Genomic DNA, 25,411 nt, shown 5'->3' on the forward strand with positions numbered 1-25,411 from the left:
GTGGCGCCTCTTCAGAATGTAGACCTCCTCCATACTCCCTGAACTCACAGAGTCCCATAGAGATATTTGTATTAATTCTGGATACTGTTGACATTGAGAGTAAATCACAAAACAGACAAAGCAGTGAAGTGTGATTGAAGCTTTACTGGGTTATTGACCTACCAGAGGAGCAGAAAACCTGGAGGACCCAAAGGCAGGCTGCCGTCCTCCTGGTGTGTTTTACATTCTGTTTCAGCAGAGTCAGAGTTGGCAGCACAGCCTCCGCCTTCTCTGCCTTCATCCCAATACGACGGTCTGATCGAGACACACATAACACCACAGACAGCAATCAGTAACCCCCAGATCTAATGATAACTGACCACCCACTGACACTGTTTACACCAGGGCAAATGTTTGCACAGTTATTTTTCAGAGAAAATGAAACATTCTATGAGGTAGAACAACAGATAAAATGAAGATAAAGATTTGATTAGTATAATTAAAACAGTTGCAGGCCTATGTGGTTTGCTTATTTTATCCGCCACTTAAAAAAACAAGAAAACACTTCTCATTGAGAATCACCATAATGAAATGAATTCATGAATAAAAGCTGCTTGGGCGCATGAGGACAATATTTTCACTGAATGATATGCAATCCAAATATGCTATTAGATTGTCTATCTGCTTGAATGATTTCTCACTGCTTTTACACGTGTGAATTGCCTGACGGTTTGTGGAGTGGAATAGATCTGGTATGATTTTCTACTAATCACTGACACACAACAATGCTTAACCAGGCACACAAATCCTAGTTTATGATACAATATTACAGCGATTACAGTGGAAAAACCACTTAGACCAACGTTCAAACGCGTCACTGGCTTTATTGGATATGGCATCAGTATTCAAAGCTGGCATTTTAGTGATCGGAGGACACCCGTTAAATGTGAAGAGTTCAGTCAAAGGCACCCATTAGATGACTGACTGTACTATGTTCTGTAGAGAAGAGAGAAAAGGCTCATCGGGCCCTGAAGTACAGGGCAAAGCTTTGCTTTTACTGGAATGCAGATGAGACCAATACAACTAGATGCGCTGTTTAGCAATAACATCATGAAACAGATGTGAAAGTAAAGAGTTGTGGGATCTAATTCAAGTAGTAATGCAATCACATTGATCAGTTATATTGCATAGCACCATATAAATTGACCATTGCTTCTCATTCTTGTCAAAATAGCTTGAGACCAAAATGGGTTTTTAGAAACCAGTTGATGCTGCTGATACCGGTTACCATAAATCCTTCATTAGCTTGGGTGACAATAAACATTGCAATGTATATGAATGGAGAAAGCTTATCCTACTCATACAAGTGGCCCACATGCCACTTGTGAAGATATGAAGGTATGCATCCATGTCAGTGAAGCTTTGTCACATAATGGATAACACGGATAACAGTCAGATGGAACTGTCGGTCTTTCTATTAAAAGCTGACGGACACCTCGGCCAAGGAGGAGAAAGCCATGATATCTCCATTATTTGATGTGGACTCACTTCCTGTTGACATTCTAAGATGGTAACTAAGAAAATCATCAAGCTACCCACTGTGTTGAAAGGTTGAGATCTACAGACTGTTTGACAACCTCTTACGACAACATGCAGTATAACTGAGACAAATAGCCATGGACTTTCATGACAACCGCTAAATAATGACACACTTTATGATATCTCCAAATATTGTATCACGTCACGTTCTTGTAAACTATATTTCCACTCCGATCTGTCAGTTGGAGCCTCACCTCTGTGTCCGACCTTGGCCAGGAGGTGCAGCAGGGGGAGGAGGATGGTGAAGTTGGGGGAGAAGGTCCTGGCTGTGGTCACCAGGGCGCTTAGGAGGGCCTCGCTGCCCCCCTTCGAGATCATGTAGGTGATCCGTCTGTCTGTGCCTGGAACACACACACACAGACAAACACACACACACACACACACACACACACACACACACACACACACACACACACACACACACACACACACACACACACACACACACACACACACACACACACACACACACACACACACACACACACACACACACACACACACACACACACACACACACACACACACACACACACAGACGACTAAACCAAAGAAGGGTAGTAGACTGTAGCTCTCTAGGCGGAGTAGACGTACCGTAGCATTTTATCTGCATGGAATTACTATGAATCTGAATCAACAACAGAGACTCACCAGCTGAAAGCAGCTCATCCAGCACATTGAGGATATTGAGGGTGCTCTCAATGTCCCCTGCATTCTGTGGGGAGAAGAGATCAACACTATGTCAAAACCTCAGCCAGGCTGCTGCTGTTGTTTTCTGTAGTGTTGGCTGTAGAGTGGCAACTTGAACGAGAGAACTGTCATTGGCATTGTTGTTATATTTAACTATGTGACCATGCTCTCGACTGGCAACGCAAATGCATTTCCCAAGACCCAGCTGGGGAGCTTTGACTCTGACGTCTAATTTTGAGGATGAATTAGGTGGTGAGATCACTTAGGTCACAACAACACAGCGTGGGTCCCAAATACTGCAGCAAGCCCAGGTGCAGGAAACCGAATGCTCCGGGCCCAGCAGGGGCTGTGGTGCTGTGTTTAAAAGCAGCAGCAGATGACAGCCTTTCTGTACGGGGGGCACTAATCCCCAGAGAGAAGTCCCAAATCTTACCCTTTCATTATATAGTGCACTACTATGGGCCCTGGTAGTGCACTACATAGGGAATAAGGTGCTATTTGGTATCTCTGTAGACAGACAGCACCTAAACAGACATGGTGATTAGGTGCGAATGGATCACCTACACGATCCAGGCCCGGACTTTGACATTTATAGCTGAGAGAATTCCTGTATGATAACAAGCAGGGAAAATATCGGCCTGTACCGAATGTGCTGAAAAGGGCTAACTTTGTTAGACAGGTGGCAGTATTATTATTTGATTGGGATGATTTTAAATATGGAAAGGGATAAGGTAGAATCTGCGGACTCAAAGCTTAATAGTTGACGAGTTGCAGACTGACGGACCACACAGTAAACTGGAAAAATCTAAGAACCGTAAAGAAGGCTGAAACGCTGGTTCTCCAATAAACCACTGGGAGAGAGATATGCAAAGGGAGACATTATTGAAGGATTGTACAGTATTTACGCACATCTTTAAAAGTACAGAACCCGAAAGAAATGAAAACAAATAACGTAAGTAAAATACTCCGAAAATAAACACTCTGTGAGTACAGCATTTCTGAAAAACTACAAGGGAAAACAATAACAGAACATATGAAATGATCTAGGGAAACTACTACAATGAACTTGACATTTAACAGTGCAGAAGATAGATTCTCTGTTGGCCTTTCTGTGTGCATACTCTATGACAGGTGTTGTCACAGAGGGAATAAGAGACAGGACCCAACACCCAACAGAGGTGATCTATTACAGCTGAGCTGACATAAGGTGTAGCTGTGCAGAGCCATGTCTTTCTGTCACATGCACTTCAGAAGACATTAGAATTGATGGTTGGTGGCCATTGGTTTCATTAAGAACTACTGACATTGGCATACTGTTACTCTCCATGTCTCTATCACATCAGATCAGACAATCATTTGTTTTACCTTTATTTAACTAGGCAAGTCAGTTAAGAACAAATTCTTATTTACAATGATGGCCTACCCTGGCCAAACCCTAACCCAGACAACACTGAGCCACCCTATGGGACTCCCGCTCACCACCGGTTGTGATTCAGACTGGAATTAAACAAGGGTCTGTAGTGACAACTTTAGCATTGAGATGCAGTGTTTCACCTGTCCTTGTGCTTGTCTCCACCCCCCTCCAGGTGTTGCCCATCTTCCCTTTTATCCCCTGTGTATTTATACCTGTGTTCTCTGTCTGTTTGTTGCCAGTTTCTCTTGTTCGTTCAAGCTTACCAGCGTTTTCCTGTCAGGTCCTATTGTTTCCCAGCCTTTCTTTGCTGTTCCTCCCGGTTTTGACCTTTGCATGTCCTGACCCTCTGCCTGACCCTGAGCCTGCCTGCCGTCCTGTACCTTTGCTCCACCTCTGGATTACTGAACCCTGCCTGTCCCTGACCCTGAGTCCGCCTGCCTTCATGTACCTTTGCCTACCCTGGATTTTCGTCCCCTGCCTGCCTTGACCTGTCTTTGTCTGCACCTGTTTGCTACAATAAACAGTGCTACTTTGACAGTCTGCATCTGGGTCTTACCTTGATCCTTGATACTATTACTGAACAAGAATATAAACACAACATGTAAAGTGTTGGTCCCATGTTTCATGAGCTGAAATAAAATATCCCAGAAATGTTTCATACTGTACACACAAAAAGCTTATTTCTCTCATATTTTGTGCACAAATTTGTTTACATCCCTGTTAGTGAGCATTTCTCCTTTGCCAAGATAATCCGTCCACCTTACAGGTGTGGCATATCAAGAAGCTGATTAAGCAGCATGATCATTACACAGGTGCACCTTGTGCTGGGGACAATAAAAGGCCACTATAAAATGTGAAGTTTTGTCACACAACACAATGCCACAGATGTCTCAGGTTTTGAGGGAGCGTGCAATTCGCATGCTGACTGCAGGAATGTCCACCAGTGCTGTTGCCAGCTGATGAAACTGAGTATTTCTGTCTGTAATAAAGCCCTTTTGTGGGGAAAAAATAATTCTGATTGGCTGGGCCTGGCTCCCCAGTGGGTGGGCCTATGCCCTCCCAGGACAAAATTCAAATACTGTTTCTACCAACAAGCATGGTAAAAAATGTAATATTTAAAAAATACAAAGTTGTCCATTTTTATATAAGAATACAAAGTTGTTTATATTTATGTTGTTTATGTGTTGTTTACATTTGAAATACAGTTTGTTATAAATGCAATTCTATTTTCATACTATTTTCTAATTTCATACTTTTTTATTGCAAATACACGACAACCATGAAGGCCAAAACATATAACAGCTTTGACATAATCGAAAATGTAATTACTTACAAACTCGTGAAAAAAACGAATAGTCTACCAACATGCTTGACAACTGTGGTTCAACAGAACCAAATGCATCAACAGCACCAACAACATAACATTATGAAACTGGTTTTAAATGTGGATCCTGACAACCGCAGTACTGAGGGATCAGCTGCATTCACTGGGCTGTAGATAATATCTCACACACCATCCGTTCTATATTGTAATCCTCTGCTCCTCTCCCACCAGAACAGCTACAGTATAGCTAGCTATCCCCACTGACATCTGCCCGCCAGCCTTCTGCCGGCCTTCATACAGCTGGTCATGCATTTCACTTCACAAGCTTTTTCATACACAAGTTAATGTCATGTAAACTACACAAACTGATTTATGAACTAGTTTAGCTACTTTAAATAAAGTGGGCACAAACCAATATTGGAAAATATTTTTCACCATTTATTTAATTCAGTTAGGAGTGTATAAATTACAGTACTCTCGACACTGACTAACAGTACACTAAAATACTACTATTATACAATATACTAACATTTAAATGGCAATATGTTTACCATCTCATAAAAATTATTTGAACACAACCTAAATTGAAACTTACATTTATAGAAGCTACACAGTAAGCTACATTATTAGCTGTAATACTAGAGTGAACTATGCCCTGTGCTAATTTGTACGAACAGTAGCTGTTTGGCAAGTGAAAGTTGTGAACATGTTTCCAGGTAATATTTTCTGGGTGTTGATGCTTATGATCCCCATTCTGAGACCTTGGAACTATAAGGTTCTATCTGCAAAAATAGGATTCTGAGATAATTGGCCTTAATGGTCCGAACCCTCATTGGTTTGAATGGTATCAGTGATTTGTATTTAGTATTCTTTTGAACTTAATAACATGAAGAGTACTATATACAGTAGTTAGAGAACATTGAACAGAACAAGGCTATGTCAATAACTACATTTTGACAAAAATGCAGATAGAACCTTATAGTCCCAAGCTCTCCATTTATCTTCCTCTTTCAGCTCTACGGAGAAAGTGCCTGTTGCTAGCCTAGCGTCCCTTTCCCGTCCGTCACCAGATCCCCTGCCCACTTTATTTGGAGCGTTCCACTTTAGACTGCCATATCAGCGACCGTGGGTAAACAGAGACACAGTCACACACCGTGACAGGCACACACATACACAGTCCCAGACCCAGTGTGTTCCTACCTGCAGAGTAGACAGGAGAACCTCTAGTCCGCTGGAGCTGCCGGGGGCTGCCATACTGGCCCGTACTCGCTCTGAAGGTACACAGGGGAAACAGAAAGGAAGATCAGGCTAGAATCAAGCCCACCTCACACACACACACAGACCCAGCCAAGGAGACTAGCAGCAGCAGCAGCAGCAGCAGCGATACACAGTCTCCTTGTGGCTTAACTTAACAAGGAAGCCTAGTGGAGCTGTGAGAGAGGGGTGTTCAGCTGCAGGCTGAAACTCTATCTCCACGGATAAATCCCTGCGCTCCATTTGTTGCTGGACGTTGAGATGAGTTTCCTATAAAAAGGGCCTGACAAGACTCAGGGATTAAACAGAGCCCTGCATTCCACAGGAGGCCGCCCTAGTTTAGGAAAACACACAGGGGCTAGAGAGAGGAGTGTGTGTGTCGTTATTATGTTTGGGTGGAGGGGGGTGTGTGTGGTGGCTGGAGGGGGGAGCTTGACCGGACAAATGGGAAACAAAACATAACACAACTGTCTATCATCCATGTTAGTAGTTAGTGTTTCATCAGATGCATTTAAAAACGTTCAGGGTGTTGGTTAATAACCAGAGTCATAATACCCATAAAACCTGGCAGTCTAACAGGGAAATGGTTCCAATCGTTTTTCCACCATTAACATTTCCCATAAGGGATTTTAGAAAAACTTCAAATAAAGGCTGTGTTTCGTGTAGGCATGATGTTTTGATAACCATGCAAATCTCTCTCGTACAAGGTGACTTTTATCAACATATTCGGCTGTATTGACGCCGCAAAAAACGAAATGCTAATTAGCTGTTAATGTGGCTATCAGAAAGAACTACAAATGCCATGCTGATCTGGACAAGACTGCTGAATCGCAAAGGTAAGAATCTCTGGATTAACTATCTAATGTTAGCTAAATGTAGTAATGTATAAATTAGCTACATTTCATTAAATGGACCATTCTGTGAACTGACCTGTGCAAGTTTTAAATTGACCCAATTCCTGTTAGCAAAGTTGTCAGATAGAGATGACGTGCATGAGCTTGCAGGGATTGTAGTTTTTCATGATGTCTACTTTGATGCAAATTAGTATTTTTGAATCTGAGAGTCAATGAGCTGAATATATTGATAAAAGTCACTTTGTCCGAGAGAGATTTATTTCCCTGTTTGACCGCTAGGTTTTATGGGTATTATGACAACTCCACTGTGGGGCTCTATTGAAGCGAACAAGAATGACACAATGAGAACATGAAAGACATTACACCTACCCTTTCACTTTGAACCTATGGTAAAAGCTTCAGTTTTGTTTTCCATTTTGCAACACTAATGAACAATAGGTCACACACATCCAGTGGTAACAACTATTTAATAAACAGCACACAACCAACACATTGAGGTGTCATAGGAGATACAAACACCACACGGTATTTAACTGCTTTTAATGCCTAGTCTATTCACACGTACAGGGGCTAAATGTCTCACATGAATAGTGTCATTTAAAATCTTCCACAGGCAAAGTGTGATTGGCGTAGGATTATTTGTGTTTGGGAAATATTATGTAGTGTGAATGGCGTCATGGGGATAGAGTGGTCGAGCTAACCACAGCAAACAACAAGGACACATTACAGTAGCAGATAGTTTATTAAACAAATAATTCGCTTAAATTGGAGATAGTTGTTAGGTAAGGGAAATCAACAATGAAGGAAAATGATTCCTCAATATTGTTTTCCATTGCTGTGTTAGATTAATTTTACCTGATTCAAATTTGATCTGCTGATGTCAACCTATTTATGATTATCCACATAATGCAAGGTCTCTGCATACCTAACTCTTTAACAGAAATGTGCGTGACGGATACAGTACAGTATGTATATTTTCCCATGATCATTTATGTCAATGTTAAAGGGACACATACAGTGACATACAGAAATAGACTGAGAACTTTCTGCTTTAAGAAATGTTGCAAGCAACACATTCAGTGCTAAATGCTGTTCCACAAGTGGGCCAGCAGGGCCAGCTGGGCCCTCAGTGAAGATACTGTTACAAAAGCCCAAGCTGGACACGTTCTCATGAGACAGATCATACAAAGGTGAAGTGTCCTTGCTTTTGAAAACTGATACTCTTCTTCTGTAGGTTTCCCTTACGTTTACAGTGGTTGGGATTGACACGTCTTTGGCTCATGCCCTTGTGAAGAGGGCGGTGTCTGGGTAGAACGAGGGGAGGGGAGCGACAATGGAGCCAATAAGGCAAACTCAAGCGCAGTTGGTGGGCTGACAGAGAAATCATCGCCTCAAATTGTACACACCGCCTTCTTCTAAAAAAAACTCCCTTTAAAGGCCCACAGGAAGAGAATTCTTTCCCTATGACATTGGCCATCCTCCCCAAGCCCTGGATCATCTTTATAGAGCTCATTAAAATGTCATATAACGATGGTGTTTCATCAAATCATATGACAACACTGTAATGGGTCCTATTCCTCCTCAAAACCCCATCAGTGTATGGCTATGGAGAACAGAGGAGTATGTATGAGCTGAGCTATTTTTACCATGTGGATTAGAGAAAGGATGGACAGGAGAGGCTGTAAATTATGAGCGATGACAGCAGGGTATGTCAAGAGGAACTTTCTGGCACTAACGGATGAATGGAACATGGTGTTCGCTCTGAAGGAATATATGCAATACTGAGGATAATACTGATCTGCTGTTAGTTTAGGGAAACCCACTCACCAGTCCTAGGACACAAACACAACCAGAACAGAACAGAACCGTAAACAAGGCCGGTTCTAGGGGGTTCAGGTTTGGGCATTGCCCACCCAAAATGTCATGTTGCAGTAACCAAGCTTGAAACAGACAAAAAATGTCTTACTGCCCACAAGGATTTATCATCTTAGAGCCGGCCCTGACTGTAAATTATGAAATGTGACACAACGAGCGGCACGTAAACTTTCAAACGTACTGTGATGTCACCATCTCCACTCTCTCTCCACCTTTCAGTGCCCCGGTTTTCACATCATATTGAGTGTTGAGAGAGGTCTTAGAGCATAGTATTTAGCCTTTATTGAGTATAAGGCCTTTGATTCTTTGAGCATCTAACAACCCATAGTTTGATTCTTCACGAAACCAGGACCATGATTTAATCCATAGACCATAAAAAGGACCATGATTTAATCCATAGAATGGTCCTGTGGAGGAAGGATTGCTGACATATACTTGACATGTGTATCTAAAATCATAATTGGGAAATAATTCATTGAAGTTAGAATATTTCTGACATTTTGGCATTACCCAGGCTTCCTTCAAGACTTCATAATGTTTCATATGTACTGTAGGTGCTACAAAGTAAGTATTGGTGTCATATGAAGCTTGCTCTGTAACATGAGTAGTATTTTGATTTCACTAACAATTTTCTTACATTCATTTATGAATATGGACAAATCTAAATAGGAATCACACAAAAAACCAACTGTTAAATCAACTGCTTTTATCTCAGTTGTTTAACTGGCTTTAGAATAGTTTTTCTATGACCACTGTAACATTAAAAGTCAACCTCTACGTCCAGACTTTAGGTTTTTTCAGAGCTACTGTAACAACCACTACAGTACACAGCACAGTCATGATCTCCTAGAAGACATCGTCCAGACAGACCGACGTCTAGGGAAACAAGGTGGTGTGTGCTCTGATAGCGGTGGCCGAGATCCAACTCAAGGCTAGAGGATGTGTATGACGCTGGCTGATAAAACGGGGAGGCTTAGCTTACCCATCCTCACCAAAGATGAGTGACGAATGGCTAAGATGTTCTATAACGCCATATGGATTTCAGCTGTTCATAAGTGGGTACATTTCCTTAGAGGTTGCTTGTTATTGAGCTAAAATTAGACTCGAACCAATAATGTCAGTCATTATGGTCAATGTTTAATAGTCTTTGATGGACCACTTTGAATTTGGTGGGCTACTTTTTTGTATTGGCATTAGATATCAATAGAATAAATCAGAGTCTAAAAACCTGTTGTTAGCATGTCAAGCCTTATGATAATGTCCTGAAGAGAGTCTCTTCTTGGGTTTACAGTTTTTTCTATAATATATACAGAACTTTAGCTGCTTAACTTAGGAAACGAATACGAATTTATGTAAATTATGTAAATTATCAAACTGTGGACAGGTAGTATTTATAGTATTTCAGGAGGCGTATAAACTTTCATATCCATTTTCCATTTAAAAGACATGTCATGTCTTGGGAACACTTTGCATAGTTTCACAGTGGGGGGCTTGGAATGCTCGTATGGCTTGCCCATATGGTCCCTAATGTACACGGAACAAAAATATAAATGCAACATGCAACAATATCAAAGATGTTACTGAATAACAGTTCATATAACGATATCAGTCAATTGAAATCAATTAATTAGGCCCTAATCTAATGGTTTCACATGTCTGGGAAAACAGATATGCATCTGTTGGTCACAGATACCTTAAAAAAAGTAGAGGCATAGATCAGAAAACCAGTCAAGTCTCTTTCACAGAGTTCACATAGAGTTGATCAGGTTGTTGATTGTGGCCTCTGGAATGGTGTCCCACTCCTCTTCAATGGCTGTGCGAAGTTGTTGGATATTGGTTGGATATTGGAACTGGAACACGCTGTTGTACGTGTCGATCCAGAGCATCCCAAACATGCTCAATGGGTGACATGTCTGGGACATTTTCAGCTTCCAGGAATTGTGTACAGATCCTTGCGATATGAGACCATGCATTATCATGCTGAAACATTAGGTGATGGCGGTGGGTGAATGGCACGACAATGGGCATCAGAATCTCGTCACGGTAACTATAAAATGCAATTGTGTTCGTTGTCCATAGCTTATGCCTGCCCATACCATAACCCATACCATGGCCTTTTATTGTCCCCAGCACAAGGTGCACCTGTGTAATGATCATGCTGTTTAATCAGCTTATTGATATGCCACAGCTGTCAGGTGGATGGATTAACTTGGCAAAGGAGAAATGCTCACGAACAGGGATGTAAACAAATTTGTGCACAACATTTGAGAGAAATAAGCTTTTTGTGCGTGTGGAACATTTCTGGGATTGTTTACTTCAGCTCATGAAACATGGGACCAACACTTTACATGTTGAGTTTATATTTTTGTTCAGTATATAAATTGCATATGGTGCACGCAGCCCAATCTAAACACTAGAGGGGGGTATACCTTTCCTTGCTTAATCAAATCATGGGGGTAATAAACTGGTAATGCTATAGAAGTGTTGTGTACAGATTATACCAACTTTGTTACAAAAAAAGTGTGTACCATTATCCAACATGGCCAACTTGTGATGTATTTGTTTTGTAAGTGTGTTCATGTGTGTACACCAAAATAAACATTGTGTACTTTAAGGGACCACCTGTCAGAGAGCTCTGTTCAATGTGGGTGCTAATAGCAATATCTGTGGAATAATGTTTGCAGGACTACAGCGATTATATTGTTAACAACACAGATTTTACAAGACATCACAATTTGGACACTTAAATAAGTATGAGTATTTCTGTCATCGTAAGAGAGTTTCAATTTAACATTTGATGAAGTCATAGTCAATCTGACTGGCTCATTACCCAGCTGATAAAAGTTATACAGATTATAAAACTATCTGTAAAAGGCATTTTGCTCTGATAAAACAGACAGGGCAAATGACTGTGTTAATACGATTAAGTTTAGTGAAAATACAGTTGACTGAGCCTAGTGAGGATGAGTGATTCCATGGTTGGGAATTGACTTCCCTGCAGAGTAGTGGACTATACAGAGACATGCCTGATCTTGCTGGGGTCGGCTGGGTTGGGTATACAGCTCCCCCACCACCTCCTGCATTAACCCCCTTTTACACTCGCCCCAAAGACAACGGATACCCCACAACACCCCCCTTCTTCTTTTGAACCATTAAACTATCCAACCAAAGATAGCGCCCTAAATCCAACATGCTGTTGACCTGCTGCTGAGGGGACAGAGATCATTATTCACACACCTAAAATACTCTCTCCGCTATGCTAAGCCACGTCCATGTGTTGACTGTCTTCAGAGACCAATCCCAACTGCCTGTTGGACCTGTAGCAGGGTGCTGAGCAAACAAACTCGGACAGAGGGGAATCCTTGGGCAGAACAGAATGGGTTGAATGATGTCAGTTTGGGATTACCACTGTGAATTTAACGGGGATGCAAAGGGCACTGTGAAGTTCATGGGCTAAAGAGTTTGGCAGTAAGGCAGGTGGGTGACAGTGAGGATTAAGGTGGCAAAGGGAACCAGCGGAGAGCCAAGGCTCCACAGACCACAAGGGGTTTGTCTGAAGGACAGGACACATGGCTTGATTTCAACCCCCCCCCCCACACTCCCCCAAAAGAAACACCCTGTGTTTAGACTTTCTCTCTCCTCTGTTCCTCTGTTGTTGTCTAGTCAAAGTGCTATGATCCCACAGGCAATACAGGCAATACAGTCTGGATACAACTCTACTGTACATAAAACACTTCCTATACTGTAAATAGAATCCATTCATCTTAATATAGCATATTCAATAACCAAATAACATTTTTTGAAAAATGATCTAGCTGTAAGCTTTTTTTAAACATAAACGGTTAACACAACAGCAAATCATGCAATAGAGTTCATATACCTTTCTGCTGTATAGTGAAAGGTGCAGGGACGTAACCTTGCTAGCCATTGACTTGCAAATGCAGCAATAAATCAGAAATAACTTAATGAAAGCAAACAGATGGAAAATAAATGAGCCACTGCCTAACGCCAAATGAGCCAGAGAAAGACCGGCTCCAGAATGTGTCGATCTGAGGGAGAGTGGGAGAGAGCAAGAGAAAGAGAGGGTGTTTTGCATGTGTGTGTGTGTGTGTGTGTGTGTGTGTGTGTGTGTGTGTGTGTGTGTGTGTGTGTGTGTGTGTGTGTGTGTGTGTGTGTGTGTGTGTGCAGGTGTTTTAAGTGTATAGCCTATATGTGCTTGATGTATAGGCCTCCTGTACGTGTTGGTGGCGTCAGAATGGAGACGCCAGTTGGGTTGAGAAGTCAACCATGTTTCACCCTGACCCTCCTCCTGACGACACAGGCCAGGCTGGCAGGGAGATGAAACTGGCCCGAGATGGAACCAGAGAGGAGAGCAGCCAGCTGCTAGGACCAGATATAACCTTATTACACCGCAGCCTTCAGAGTACGGACCAGGTACACTTTTTCTCACGTCAAGGGGACCAAGGAGGCCAAATCTACAATGGACTTGTATGAGCCTACAATGAACGTGAGGGGGGCTGTAACGAGAAGGCTGCACAGTGTAGCCTATGGGGTAACATACTGTATAATTAAAATGAGTAAGCAGATTGAAATGAAGCTATTCTTTGCCAAATTACATCTGATATTCGAAGGGAGACAATTACATTAAAAATAGACATGAGATAACAGGGGGATTCAACGAAAAGATAATCTGCTGTGATAGTGGTATTGGACGTACACTAAATAAGTGGTGTGCTCTTATCCATGAAGTGTGTTCTTACGCCTTCTAAATCTAAGGGCATAATTTAGCCATCAAGTCTTCAGACGTTTGAAAAAAGAAAAGATATTCAGCGTATCTAACAGAATAGTAGTTTATGAAAGAGAGGAAAAAGTGTACCTTTGCCCCAGTGCTCTATCGGTTACTGACACAGGTGCAAAAGGATTTGTTGTGTTAAGATTAAACATTATAGTCTGACAATTATTATTCGTTTTCTTTGCTACAGTGGGCAGCCAATTTGTGGTCATGCACCAAATGGATGACCCTAACATTTCAACAAAACATGAGAACTTTATATGTAGACATCAAGATGTGCTCCGATTACAGTTTGGCCTGTGAAATGTGCGAATGAAATTCGTCTTTATCCCCCTTACACTAAAGGACATTGAATACAGTCATCAAGTACTGTATATGCATGCAATACAATATAATGGTTACATGAGTTGCATAGAAGTTTTGGGGGCACTAAGCAAGATTTGGTTGGGGGCCCCCCCACCTTGTGGGCAAAACGTTTTAGTGGACCTGCAATTGGCAGCAGAGAGAAAAATGTACAGCTTTTAAGTAAATGTCCTGCAAATCTACACATTTTTCCATGGGGCGTAGAGAAAATGTTGCTGTTTTAAAGCACATTTTCTGCGATTCAAAAAACAAAAATTGGAGGGTGGGGGGGTGAGAGAAAAGCGTGCACATTTCTTGCAGTTCTACACATTTTGCCATTGGATGGATGGAAGATTTTTCAGTTTTAAGGCTAATTCCCTGCAGTTCTACACATTTTGCCATTTTGGATGGATGGAAGATTTTTCAGTTTTAAGGCTAATTCCCTGCAGTTCTACACATTTTGCCATTGGATGGATGGAAGATTTTTCAGTTTTAAGGCTAATTCCCTGCAGTTCTACACATTTTGCCATTGGATGGATGGAAGATTTTTCCGTTTTAAGGCTAATTCCCTGCAGTTCTACACATTTTGCAATGACTTATGCCATCTTCATATGATATCAATTAATGGGGGCCCCTGGAGGTCAGGGCCACTTGGCATGTGCCTTGAGTGCCCAGTAAGTAATTTAGCCATGAGGTAAGTTAGTCTAGCCAGCTTTCTAAAACTTGTAACAATTACAAGGTTTAAATAGCTGGCTAGCTAACTTAGCTATCATTTGAGTGACTGAATGGCAGTGATTAACAAAACATGAGGAAAATTGCCGTTCAAATCTGGCCTAGTGGCCGTGGGGCCCTAAGCAACCGCTTATGTTGGTTATGTATAGAAACGGCCCTGATGAGCTGTAAAATTCAAACATGTAATAGACTGTAGAGCCAAGTTGTCCCTATAAAGCTTTATTCATGCCTCACAATAAAATAATGTTGTCCAGCTAAAGTATGAAGCCTAATATTTAACATCATTTTTTTTGCCATGTAATAGTCGTAGCCCAGTTAGCGTTTTAGGATGCTAGCGTTCAGATAGTCCCTCTGCCCTCATTGCCTTCCGGTGTGTAGGTTGTCTCGTCATCTGAAAAGTTACGGTCTGAAAGGTTACACCATCTCCTGGGCTACTCCCTTTTTGCTGTGAAACACATCTTGGTGGCCATTACATCCAAATGTCCCATTTCAACCATCATCGGTATACACTCTACAATAACAGCTAAGACTTAAATCACACTAATGTTTCTTAACGATGGACATAACACACTAAGGGCTCTATTTTCGGGTGGCGGTAAGGAGCCGCAAGTGTCAAACGCCGATAGTTTGCAATTTTGTTTGCAATTCCTTAAAGACCTGCACCAATATGCGAATTTCAATGTGCACAAATATATTGTAATGACCTGACTAGATCATAAAAGAACAACTGTCCAGACAGAGGATTGAGTTTACGAATGGACGGTTTATTAAACCAACTTTACACAGGCTACTGTTTGGCCGTAGCCCACGCCAAATAAGTGAAAGATAACACACAAGCCAATCGTGACCTTCTCTTGTGGAGCCCAGACGTAAGAGAAAGAACAAAGGCAAAACCTGGTCTTAACTTCCAATGCTCCATCCCCCTGCCCAACCCCCCTCCACGCCACTCCGCCAACCACCAGGATGCCCGGCATCAGAACATTCCAGGCATTCCCGTGATTGGCAGATAGCAGGTTGACTGACATGTCGGACCCCGCGAACACAACCACCTACTAGCCTAACACATAACACACAGCTGTCTGTGCGGGTCGCTACACAGCCCCCCCACCACAAAGTCCCTCGTCCCCGAGGGAACAAACAAAGTCTCTGAAGCGACCCGGAGGTCTCCTTTGCCTGCGTGGCCGTGATGGTCGCAGAGTGCCCCTCTGGGAACCAGGGGATGAAGGCAGGGATATGGGGGACAAGGAAGCGGGAACGGGTAATACAGTCCGTGGCTCTGGGGAACCACGCGGTGACACAGGGGGGGAGACAGGGGGAGTGGGCTGTCTGGAGCCTTGTCTGCGGCACCTGGGGGTGGGTGCCTGGAGAATGGCATTGCCAGAGAGGGGAATTGTGGGGGTTCCTGGGGTTTGGGGAGAAGAGGCCCCTCTGTATGGGGCTAACCTGTCCCGGTGCAGTGCCACCTTTCTCCCCCTGGGAGGAAGCTGCACCCGGTAAACAACCTCCCCTACCCTCTCCAGGATACTGCAGGGTCCCACCCAGTGACTGTCCAACTTGGGGCATCTGCCTTTTTTCCTTAGCGGGCTGTAGACCCAGACCAGCTCCCCAGCCACAAAGTGCCTTCCCCGGGTGTGCACGTCATAGTTCCTCTTCTGCCTCACACCTGCATTCACCAGCTGCTCTCTGGCGAAGGTGTGGGCTGTCTCCAGGCGGTCCTGGAGTCTCCGGGCATACTCCGGCCCCGGGGGAACATGAGGGCTATCCAGGGGCCGACCAAACGCCATCTCCGCAGGGGTGCGGATCTCTCTCCCCAGCATGAGGAGGGCAGGCGTGCAGGAGGTGGAGTCTTGGACAGCGGAGCGGCATGCCATGAGGACCATAGGCAGGTGCTTGTCCCAGTCACGCTGGTGTTTGGAAGAGACGATGGCCAGCTGCTGTCCAAGCGTTTTATTGAAGCGCTCTACAAGGCCATCACTTTGAGGATGGAAAGGAGTAGTGCGGGTCTTGTGCATACCCAGCCTCTCACACATGGTGGCGAACACACGGGACTCAAAGTTTCTGCCCTGGTCGCTGTGGATGGACTCTGCAGCTCCAAACCTGCTGAACATCCCCGCTGTCAGGGCGTCGACGATGGTCTCTGCCTCCTGGTCAGGCAGAGCATAGGCCTCGGGCCATTTTGTGAAATAGTCCATGGCCGTGAGCACCCAGCGGTTTCCACTGTCTGTGGTGGGGAACGGCCCAACTACATCCACTCCCACCCTCTCCATGGGAGCCCCCACTGGGAACTGTTGGAGCTGAGCATGAGAGCGGCCCGCGGGGCCCTTTCTCGCTGTGCAGTTGTCACAGCGGCGACAAAAGTCCTCCACATCCCTCTTGTGCTGCCCCCAGTAGAAGCCCTGACGGAGACGGCGCAGTGTTTTTGTGACCCCAAAGTGTCCAGTCCCCACCCCGCCATGAGTACTCTGGAGCACAGCCTCCCGCAATGCTTTTGGGACCACCACCTGCCACCTCTCCTCTCCCGTAGCTGACTCCTTCCATGCCCGCTGTAGCACGCCATCAGCCAGCCGCAGTCTCTCAAACTTTGACCACAACCCTTTGGTCGCGAGTGAGAGCGCTGTCACCTCTTCCCATGGTGGCCTCACCTGCGCCTCTACCCACTGTAGCACTGGCTGTAGGTCTGTGTCCCGTCCCTGCTGCTGCCGCCATTCAGCCACGTCGACAGTCTGCAGCTCACAGCAGACAGGCCCGCTCGCCCGACATACTGTGGCACAGACCCCCTCTGCACACAGCTCTCTCTCCCGTCCCTCTCTCCGTTCGCAGTGGCGGCAGCCGTCTGCAGTACAGGGCCGACGGGACATGGCGTCGGCGTTGGAGTGGCGTGCCCCTGCCCTGTGCACCACTGTGAAGTCATACGGCTGAAGCTCCTCCAACCAGCGTGCCACCTGCCCCTCTGGCTCTCTGAAAGACATGAGCCACTGGAGAGCAGAGTGGTCAGTCCTTACAGTAAAGGGCAGACCACCCAGGTAGTACTTGAAGTGTTTGACGGAAGCCACAACAGCCAAGAGCTCCCGCCGGGTGACACAGTAGCGGCGCTCATGTTTGTCAAATGTTTTGCTGAAGTACGCCACCACTCTCTCCCCCGCTGGCCCCACCTGGGCCAGCACCCCACCCATGCCCACATTGCTCGCGTCTGTGTCCAGGATAAAGGGCAAGGTGAGGTCAGGGGGGGCGAGCACGGGGGCCTCGATCAGTGCACGTTTGAGGGTGTTGAACGCCTCCTCACACTCCACTGTCCAAGTGAAAGCTTTGTCCTTCGGCAGCAGGCGGTTCAGTGGAGCAGCAACGCTTGAGAAGCCCCGTACAAACCTCCTGTAGTACGAGGCCAGGCCAAGGAAGCTCTTCAGCTGACGCTGGTCGGTGGGGGTGGGCCAGTCTCTGACAGCCCCTACCTTGTCCTCCATGGTGCTGATCCCCTCCTTCCCCACTCGGTGGCCCAAGAAGGACACCTCTCTCCTCATGAAGTGGCACTTCTCGGGGTGGAGCTTCAGACCTGCGGCAGCCACCCTCTCCAGCACACGCCGTAGCGCCCCCAGGGCTGACTGGAAGGAGCTGCCATGGGCCAGGATGTCATCGAGGTATACCAGACACTGCTGTCTGGGGATGCCATCCAGCACCCTGTCCATCAAACGCTCAAAAGTAGCTGGAGCGTTGCACAGGCCAAAGCACAGGACCTTGAACTGCCAGTGTCCTCTGTTAGTGGAGAATGCAGTTTTGGCTCTGGCCTCTGGGGAGAGGGGCACCTGCCAGTAGCCACTGCGGAGGTCTAGTGAGGAGAACCAGGAGGACCCCCTAACCAGGTCCAGCGACTCATCGATACGTGGTATGGGGTATGAGTCCTTCCTGGTTACCTCATTCAGCCGCCTGTAGTCCGCACAGAACCTCAGCTTGCCCCCCTTCTTCGGAACCATGACGACTGGCGCCGCCCAGGGGCTGTCTGAGGGCTCAATGAAGTCTGCCCGCTGCATCTCCAACACAGCCTTGTCTGCCGCCTCCTGGCGTGCCAGCGGGATACGGCGGGGACGCATCTTGATGGGTCGAGCATCACCTGTGTCGATCTCATGCTGCACCAGATGAGTCTGACCCACCTCTTCCTCACTCAGCGCAAAGCTGTCTCTGAATTCAAACAGCAACTGCCACAACCGTTCCTGCTGCTCGGGGTCAAGACCAACACAGTTCCTCCCCCATATCTCCCTCACTGCAGACAGTGTCCTCTCCTCTCCCATCTGGGGTAGCTGGGCTGGGGGGGCGCGGCCTGGGCTCACAGAGGGCTGTGTCATGGAGGTAGCTGGGGGAATGTAACACACCGCAGTAGGTGACAGGGGGGCTGGGGAAAAGTCACACACAGCTGTGGGGGAGGGGGGGCAGCCATGAGTCTCTGCTGCTTTAACTGTTGGAGTAAAGGGTTTGTTGGGTTGAGTGAATGTGACATTAGGGGGGGCCATGGTGACTTCCGGCCCTCCCTGGAAGCTCAGTGTGCCCCTATTTAGGTCTAACTGGCAGCCTGTGCTCCTAAGAAAGTCCAACCCCAGGATACAAGGGTCCTGCACAGCCGCCACCCACACAGGATGACGCACAGTCCTGCCCCCTACTGTCAGAGTCATTATTCCCTTCCCTTTCATGGGTGCCAGCTCACCTGTGACTGTGCGGAGCTGCACAGTTGTAGGCTCACACTGAGTCCAACCTGGCACAATATCTGGCCTCACCAGGGTTACTGTGGACCCAGTGTCCACCAGGGCGGAGCAGGGCACACCCTCCACAGTGACAGGGACATGACAAAAGTCCCCAACACAGGTCCGGCCCACCACAACAACAGGCTCCATTCGCTTGCTCTCGTCTGCTTCTGGGGGAAGTGGAGCCTTGCTTCCCCGTTTGTGCCGGTGGGCTCCCCCTGAAGATGATGGTGGTTGGGATAGAAAGCCAGGGGTCCGCACTACCCGGTCTATGCGGACCCCGAGCCGTTTCCCTGAGCTCTGGGGGACATGGGGCAATTTCGGCGCAGATGGCATGGCTGGCCACAACCCCAGCAGACCCTGGGACCAGGGTGTGTGTTTTGTGCCGCCTGTAGCGACACAGCACGAATGAGTTCTGTCATTTCAGCCACCCATGCAGGCTTTTCCGGCTCCGGGCTGCTCTGCCCCCCAGCTCGCACAGAGGGTGTGTCTCCCTGCACCCCCACCAAAGCCCCAGCTGAAGTCCCAGCCCACACCAGCTCCCTCTCCAAAGCCATCTCCAAGGCTATCTGCAATGACTCAGGATGAGCCAGCTGGGTCTGTATGCGCAGCTCCGTAGGAGAGAGCGCCTGTATGAACTGGTCCCGTGCTAGCTCGCTCTGCACGGAGGGGGGCATGTGAGCATATGCCCGCCGAGAGAGGCTCTCAATGTCATTAGCTAACACCCGTAGAGGCTCTCCTGGCTGCCTGCGTCTATTACTCAGTTCGGAGCGCAGTAGCCCGGGCTGTACACACTGTCCATAGCGCCTCCTCAGTGCTCCCACTAAAGCGCCATAATCATGTCTGTCCTCGGGGCTAATCAATATCAAACAGGACAGAGCTTCATCCGTGAGGCATAAAGCCAACTGCAGTGCCCTTTCTTCATCCGACCACCCCCTAAAATGAGCTAACAGTTCAAACTGAGCATGAAAAGCTTCCCAATCCGCCTTACCGGAATACTTCGGGGTCTTAACAGATACGGACGCAGCCGGGAACTGGGCGCCGCCATGTTTGTTTACATCCTGAGCCCCAGATTCCTCGTCCCGCCGCGTCGACGTCACCACTTCGGCCCGCCCACCAGAATCCGCGCGAAACACAGTCGACGAGGCGCTCATGCCCGCTTCAGCCGCCATCACTCTAGCGTCCTCCCTCAAGCGGCCTCTGCGCTCCGACGCCCTGGCGATCTCCTCAGCCAGAACCTCCGACGTCCATTCACACGTATCTCCTTGGCCATAATCTTCCCCTACCTCCACCTTCACTTTCGGATTCCCTCGAAGCATTTTCAACCCCCGTTCTCACCTACGGTAGCTAGCCACAGAAGTCAGCTAGCTAGCTGGCTAACTTTTATCAACGTTTTTACTTCTGACACCAATGTAATGACCTGACTAGATCATAAAAGAACAACTGTCCAGACAGAGGATTGAGTTTACGAATGGACGGTTTATTAAACCAACTTTACACAGGCTACTGTTTGGCCGTAGCCCACGCCAAATAAGTGAAAGATAACACACAAGCCAATCGTGACCTTCTCTTGTGGAGCCCAGACGTAAGAGAAAGAACAAAGGCAAAACCTGGTCTTAACTTCCAATGCTCCATCCCCCTGCCCAACCCCCCTCCACGCCACTCCGCCAACCACCAGGATGCCCGGCATCAGAACATTCCAGGCATTCCCGTGATTGGCAGATAGCAGGTTGACTGACATGTCGGACCCCGCGAACACAACCACCTACTAGCCTAACACATAACACACAGCTGTCTGTGCGGGTCGCTACAATATATTTAAGACCGTCCAAAAGCTGGTCTTAGCTGTATCGCAGTTGGTTATGGTATTAGTAGAAGTAGCCTTGTGTACATTGCCAATGTATTATTAAAATATTACAAGCAGCAAACCACTCATTCCCCTTTTTATTTCTATTGAACATTATTTTTGTCCAGCTTCTGTGAAACATTTGGACTCATTATGTACAATACCCATTGCATAAAAGGTGTCAGTAACTGTAGGAAGCCTGCTAAGGAACATTTAATTGTTTTAAAGATTGCTTATTGTTTTTCATTTATCACTTTTTCAAAAAGGAATCTTCCACTTACAGTGGGGAGAACAAGTATTTGATACACTGCCGATTTTGCAGGTTTTCCTACTTACAAAGCATGTAGAGGTCTGTAATTTTTATCATAGGTACACTTTAACTGTGAGAGACGGAATCTAAAACAAAAATCCAGAAAATCACATTGTATGATTTTTAAGTAATTAATTTGCATTTTATTGCATGACATAAGTATTTGATCACCTACCAACCAGTAAGAATTCCGGCTCTCACAGACCTGTTAGTTTTTCTTTAAGAAGCCCTCCTGTTCTCCACTCATTACCTGTATTAACTGCAACTGTTTGAACTCGTTACCTGTATAAAAGACACCTGTCCACACGCTCAATCAAACAGACTCCAACCTCTCCACAATGGCCAAGACCAGAGAGCTGTGTAAGGACATCAGGGATCAAATTGTAGACCTACACAAGGCTGGGATGGGCTACAGGACAATAGGCAAGCAGCTTGGTGAGAAGGCAACAACTGTTGGTGCAATTATTAGAAAATGGAAGAAGTTCAAGATGACGGTCAATCACCCTCGGTCTGGGGCTCCATGCAAGATCTCACCTCGTGGGGCATCAATGATCATGAGGAAGGTGAGGGATCAGCCCAGAACTACACGGCAGGACCTGGTCAATGACCGGAAGAGAGCTGGGACCACAGTCTCAAAGAAAACCATTAGTAACACACTACGCCGTCATGGATTAAAATCCTGCAGCGCACGCAAGGTCCCCCTGCTCAAGCCAGCGCATGTCCAGGCCCGTCTGAAGTTTGCCAATGACCATCTGGATGATCCAGAGGAGGAATGGGAGAAGGTCATGTGGTCTGATGAGACAAAAATAGAGCTTTTTGGTCTAAACTCCACTCGCCGTGTTTGGAGGAAGAAGAAGGATGAGTACAACCCCAAGAACACCATCCCAACCGTGAAGCATGGAGGTGGAAACATCATTCTTTGGGGATGCTTTTCTGCAAAGGGGACAGGACGACTCTACCGTATTGAGGGGAGGATGGATGGGGCCATGTATCGCGAGATCTTGGCCAACAACCTCCTTCCCTCAGTAAGAGCATTGAAGATGGGTCGTGGCTGGGTCTTCCAGCATGACAACGACTCGAAACAGACAGCCAGGGCAACTAAGGAGTGGCTCCGTAAGAAGCATCTCAAGGTCCTGGAGTGGCCTAGCCAGTCTCCAGACCTGAACCCAATAGAAAATCTTTGGAGGGAGCTGAAAGTCCGTATTGCCCAGCGACAGCCCCGAAACCTGAAAGATCTGGAGAAGGTCTGTATGGAGGAGTGGGCCAAAATCCCTGCTGCAGTGTGTGGAAACCTGGTCAAGAACTACAGGAAACGTATGATCTCTGTAATTGCAAACAAAGGTTTCTGTACCAAATATTAAGTTCTGCTTTTCTGATGTATCAAATACTTATGTCATGCAATAAAATGCAAATTAATTACTTAAAAATCATACAATGTGATTTTCTGGATTTTTGTTTTAGATTCCGACTCTCACAGTAGAAGTGTACCTATGATAAAAATGACAGACCTCTACGTGCTTTGTAAGTAGGAAAACCTGCAAAATCGGCAGTGTATCAAATACTTGTTCTCCCCACTGTACCTCTGTTGGACCTAACTGTCAAATCACAGGAATTCCGATGGCTGCCCATGGTGCTGAATCCACTTGTAGGCTATATTTGCCTGTTTGTTTGTTCACCTTTTACGTGGCAAAGTCACTAGTGGCTGTCACGTTCCTGACCTGTTTTCTGTTAGTTTTTGTATGTGTTAGCTGGTCAGGACGTGAGTTTGGGTGGGCAGTCTATGTTTTCTGTTTCTATGTTGGTTTGGGTACCTAATATGGTTCTCAATTAGAGGCAGGTGGTTTTCATCTCCTCTGATTGAGAATCATATTAAGGTAGGTGGGGTCACATTGTTTGTTTGTGGGTGGTTGTCTCCTGTGTCTGTGTTTGTTTGCACCATACGGGACTGTTTCGTTCGTTCGTCGTTTTGTGTAGTCATTTTCCTGTTCGTGAGTTCATCATGTTATGTAAGTTCTTATGTTCAGGTTCGTCTACTCCGTTTGTTGTTTTGTTTAGTTTCAAGTGAAGTTCGTGTTTTCGTCTTTACTTATAATAAATCATGTCATATCAAGACGCTGCATTTTGGTGAGGAGGAGGAACGCCGTTACAGAACCACCCACCACAACAGAACCAAGCAGCGTAAGTTCGCGCAGCGGCCGAGTAATCAGGACTCGTGTACTTGGGAGGACGTATTAAACGGAAAGGGTTGCTACACATGGGAGGAGATCCGGGCTGGAAGGGATCGCCTCCCATGGGAACAGCTGGAGGCATTGAGGAGAGCGGAGGCAACGGGAGAGAGAGACCGGATTTATGAAGGTATGCGGCTGGCACGGAAGCCCGTGAAGAAACCCAAAAAATGTCTTGGGGGGGGCTAAGAGGTAGTGGGCCAAGGGCAGGTAGGAGACCTGCGCCCACTTCCCAGGCTAACCGTGGAGAGCGGGAGTACGGGCAGACGCCGTGTTACGCAGTAGAGCGCACGGTGTCTCCTGTACGTGTGCATAGCCCGGTGCGGGTTATTCCACCTCCCCGCACTGGTAGGGCTAGATTGAGCATTGAGCCAAGTGCCATGAAGCCGGCTCTACATATCTGGCCACCAGTACGTCTCCTTGGGCCGGCTTACATGGCACCAGCCTTACGCATGGTGTCCCCGGTTCGCCTACATAGCCCGGTGCGGGTTATTCCACCTCCCAGCACTGGGTGGGCGACGGGGAGCATTCAACCAGGTAAGGTTGGGCAGGCTCAATGCTCAAGGGAGCCAGTACGCCTGCACGGTCCGGTATTTCCGGCTCTACCACCCCGCCCCAGCCCAGTACCACCAGTGCCTACACCACGCACCAGGCTTCCAGTGCGTTTTCAGAGCCCTGTTCCTCCTCCACGCACTCTTCCTATGGTGCGTGTCTCCAGCCCAGTGCCTCCAGTTCCGGCACCACGCACTAAGCCACCTGTGCGTCTCCAGAGCCCTGTACACACTGTTCCTTCTCCCCGTACTCGTCCTGATGTGCGTGCCCGCAGCCCGGTGCCACCAGTGCCGGTACCACGCACCAGGCAAATAGTACGCTTTGAGAGTCCAGTGTTCCCTGTCCCTGCTCCCCGCACTAGCATGAAGGTGCGTGTCCTTAGCCCGGTACCTCCAGTTCCGGCACCACGCACCAGGTCTACAGTGCGCCTTATCCGGCCAGAGCCATCCGTCTCCCCAGCGCCATCTGAGCCATCCGTCTCCCCAGCGCCATCTGAGCCATCCGTCTCCCCAGCGCCATCTGAGCCATCCGTCTCCCCAGCGCCGTCTGAGCCATCCGTCTCCCCAGCGCCGTCTGAGCCATCCGTCTCCCCAGCGCCGTCTGAGCCATCCGTCTCCCCAGCGCCGTCTGAGCCATCCGTCTCCCCAGCGCCGTCTGAGCCATCCGTCTCCCCCGAGCCATTAGAGCCGCCCGTCTGTCCCGAGCCCTCAGAGCCGATAGTCAGTCAGGAGCCGCTAGAGCCATTCGTCAGACAGGATCTGCCAGAGCCGCCAACCAGACAGGATCTGCCAGAGCCGCTAACCAGACAGGATCTGCCAGAGCCGCTAACCAGACAGGATCTGCCAGAGCCGCCAACCAGACAGGATCTGCCAGAGCCGCCAACCAGACAGGAT

General features: G+C 46.9%; 1 protein-coding gene across 1 annotated transcript in view; it reads right to left on the reverse strand.

Moving 5' to 3' along the window:
- Positions 1–25,411, reverse strand: part of LOC139530132 (cytosolic carboxypeptidase 4) — a 151,654-nt gene that overhangs the window by 121,499 nt on the left and 4,744 nt on the right. Inside the window, exons 2-5 of the mRNA XM_071326251.1 lie at positions 6,207–6,277; positions 2,230–2,293; positions 1,773–1,919; positions 163–294 (exon numbers count right to left, since the gene is read on the reverse strand). Coding sequence (XP_071182352.1) covers positions 163–294; positions 1,773–1,919; positions 2,230–2,293; positions 6,207–6,277 — 414 coding nt within the window. The remainder of the gene's footprint in view (positions 1–162; positions 295–1,772; positions 1,920–2,229; positions 2,294–6,206; positions 6,278–25,411) is intronic.

The sequence above is a fragment of the Salvelinus alpinus genome, chromosome 9 (assembly GCF_045679555.1).
Source record: "Salvelinus alpinus chromosome 9, SLU_Salpinus.1, whole genome shotgun sequence".
NCBI classification, from domain to species: Eukaryota; Metazoa; Chordata; class Actinopteri; order Salmoniformes; family Salmonidae; genus Salvelinus; species Salvelinus alpinus.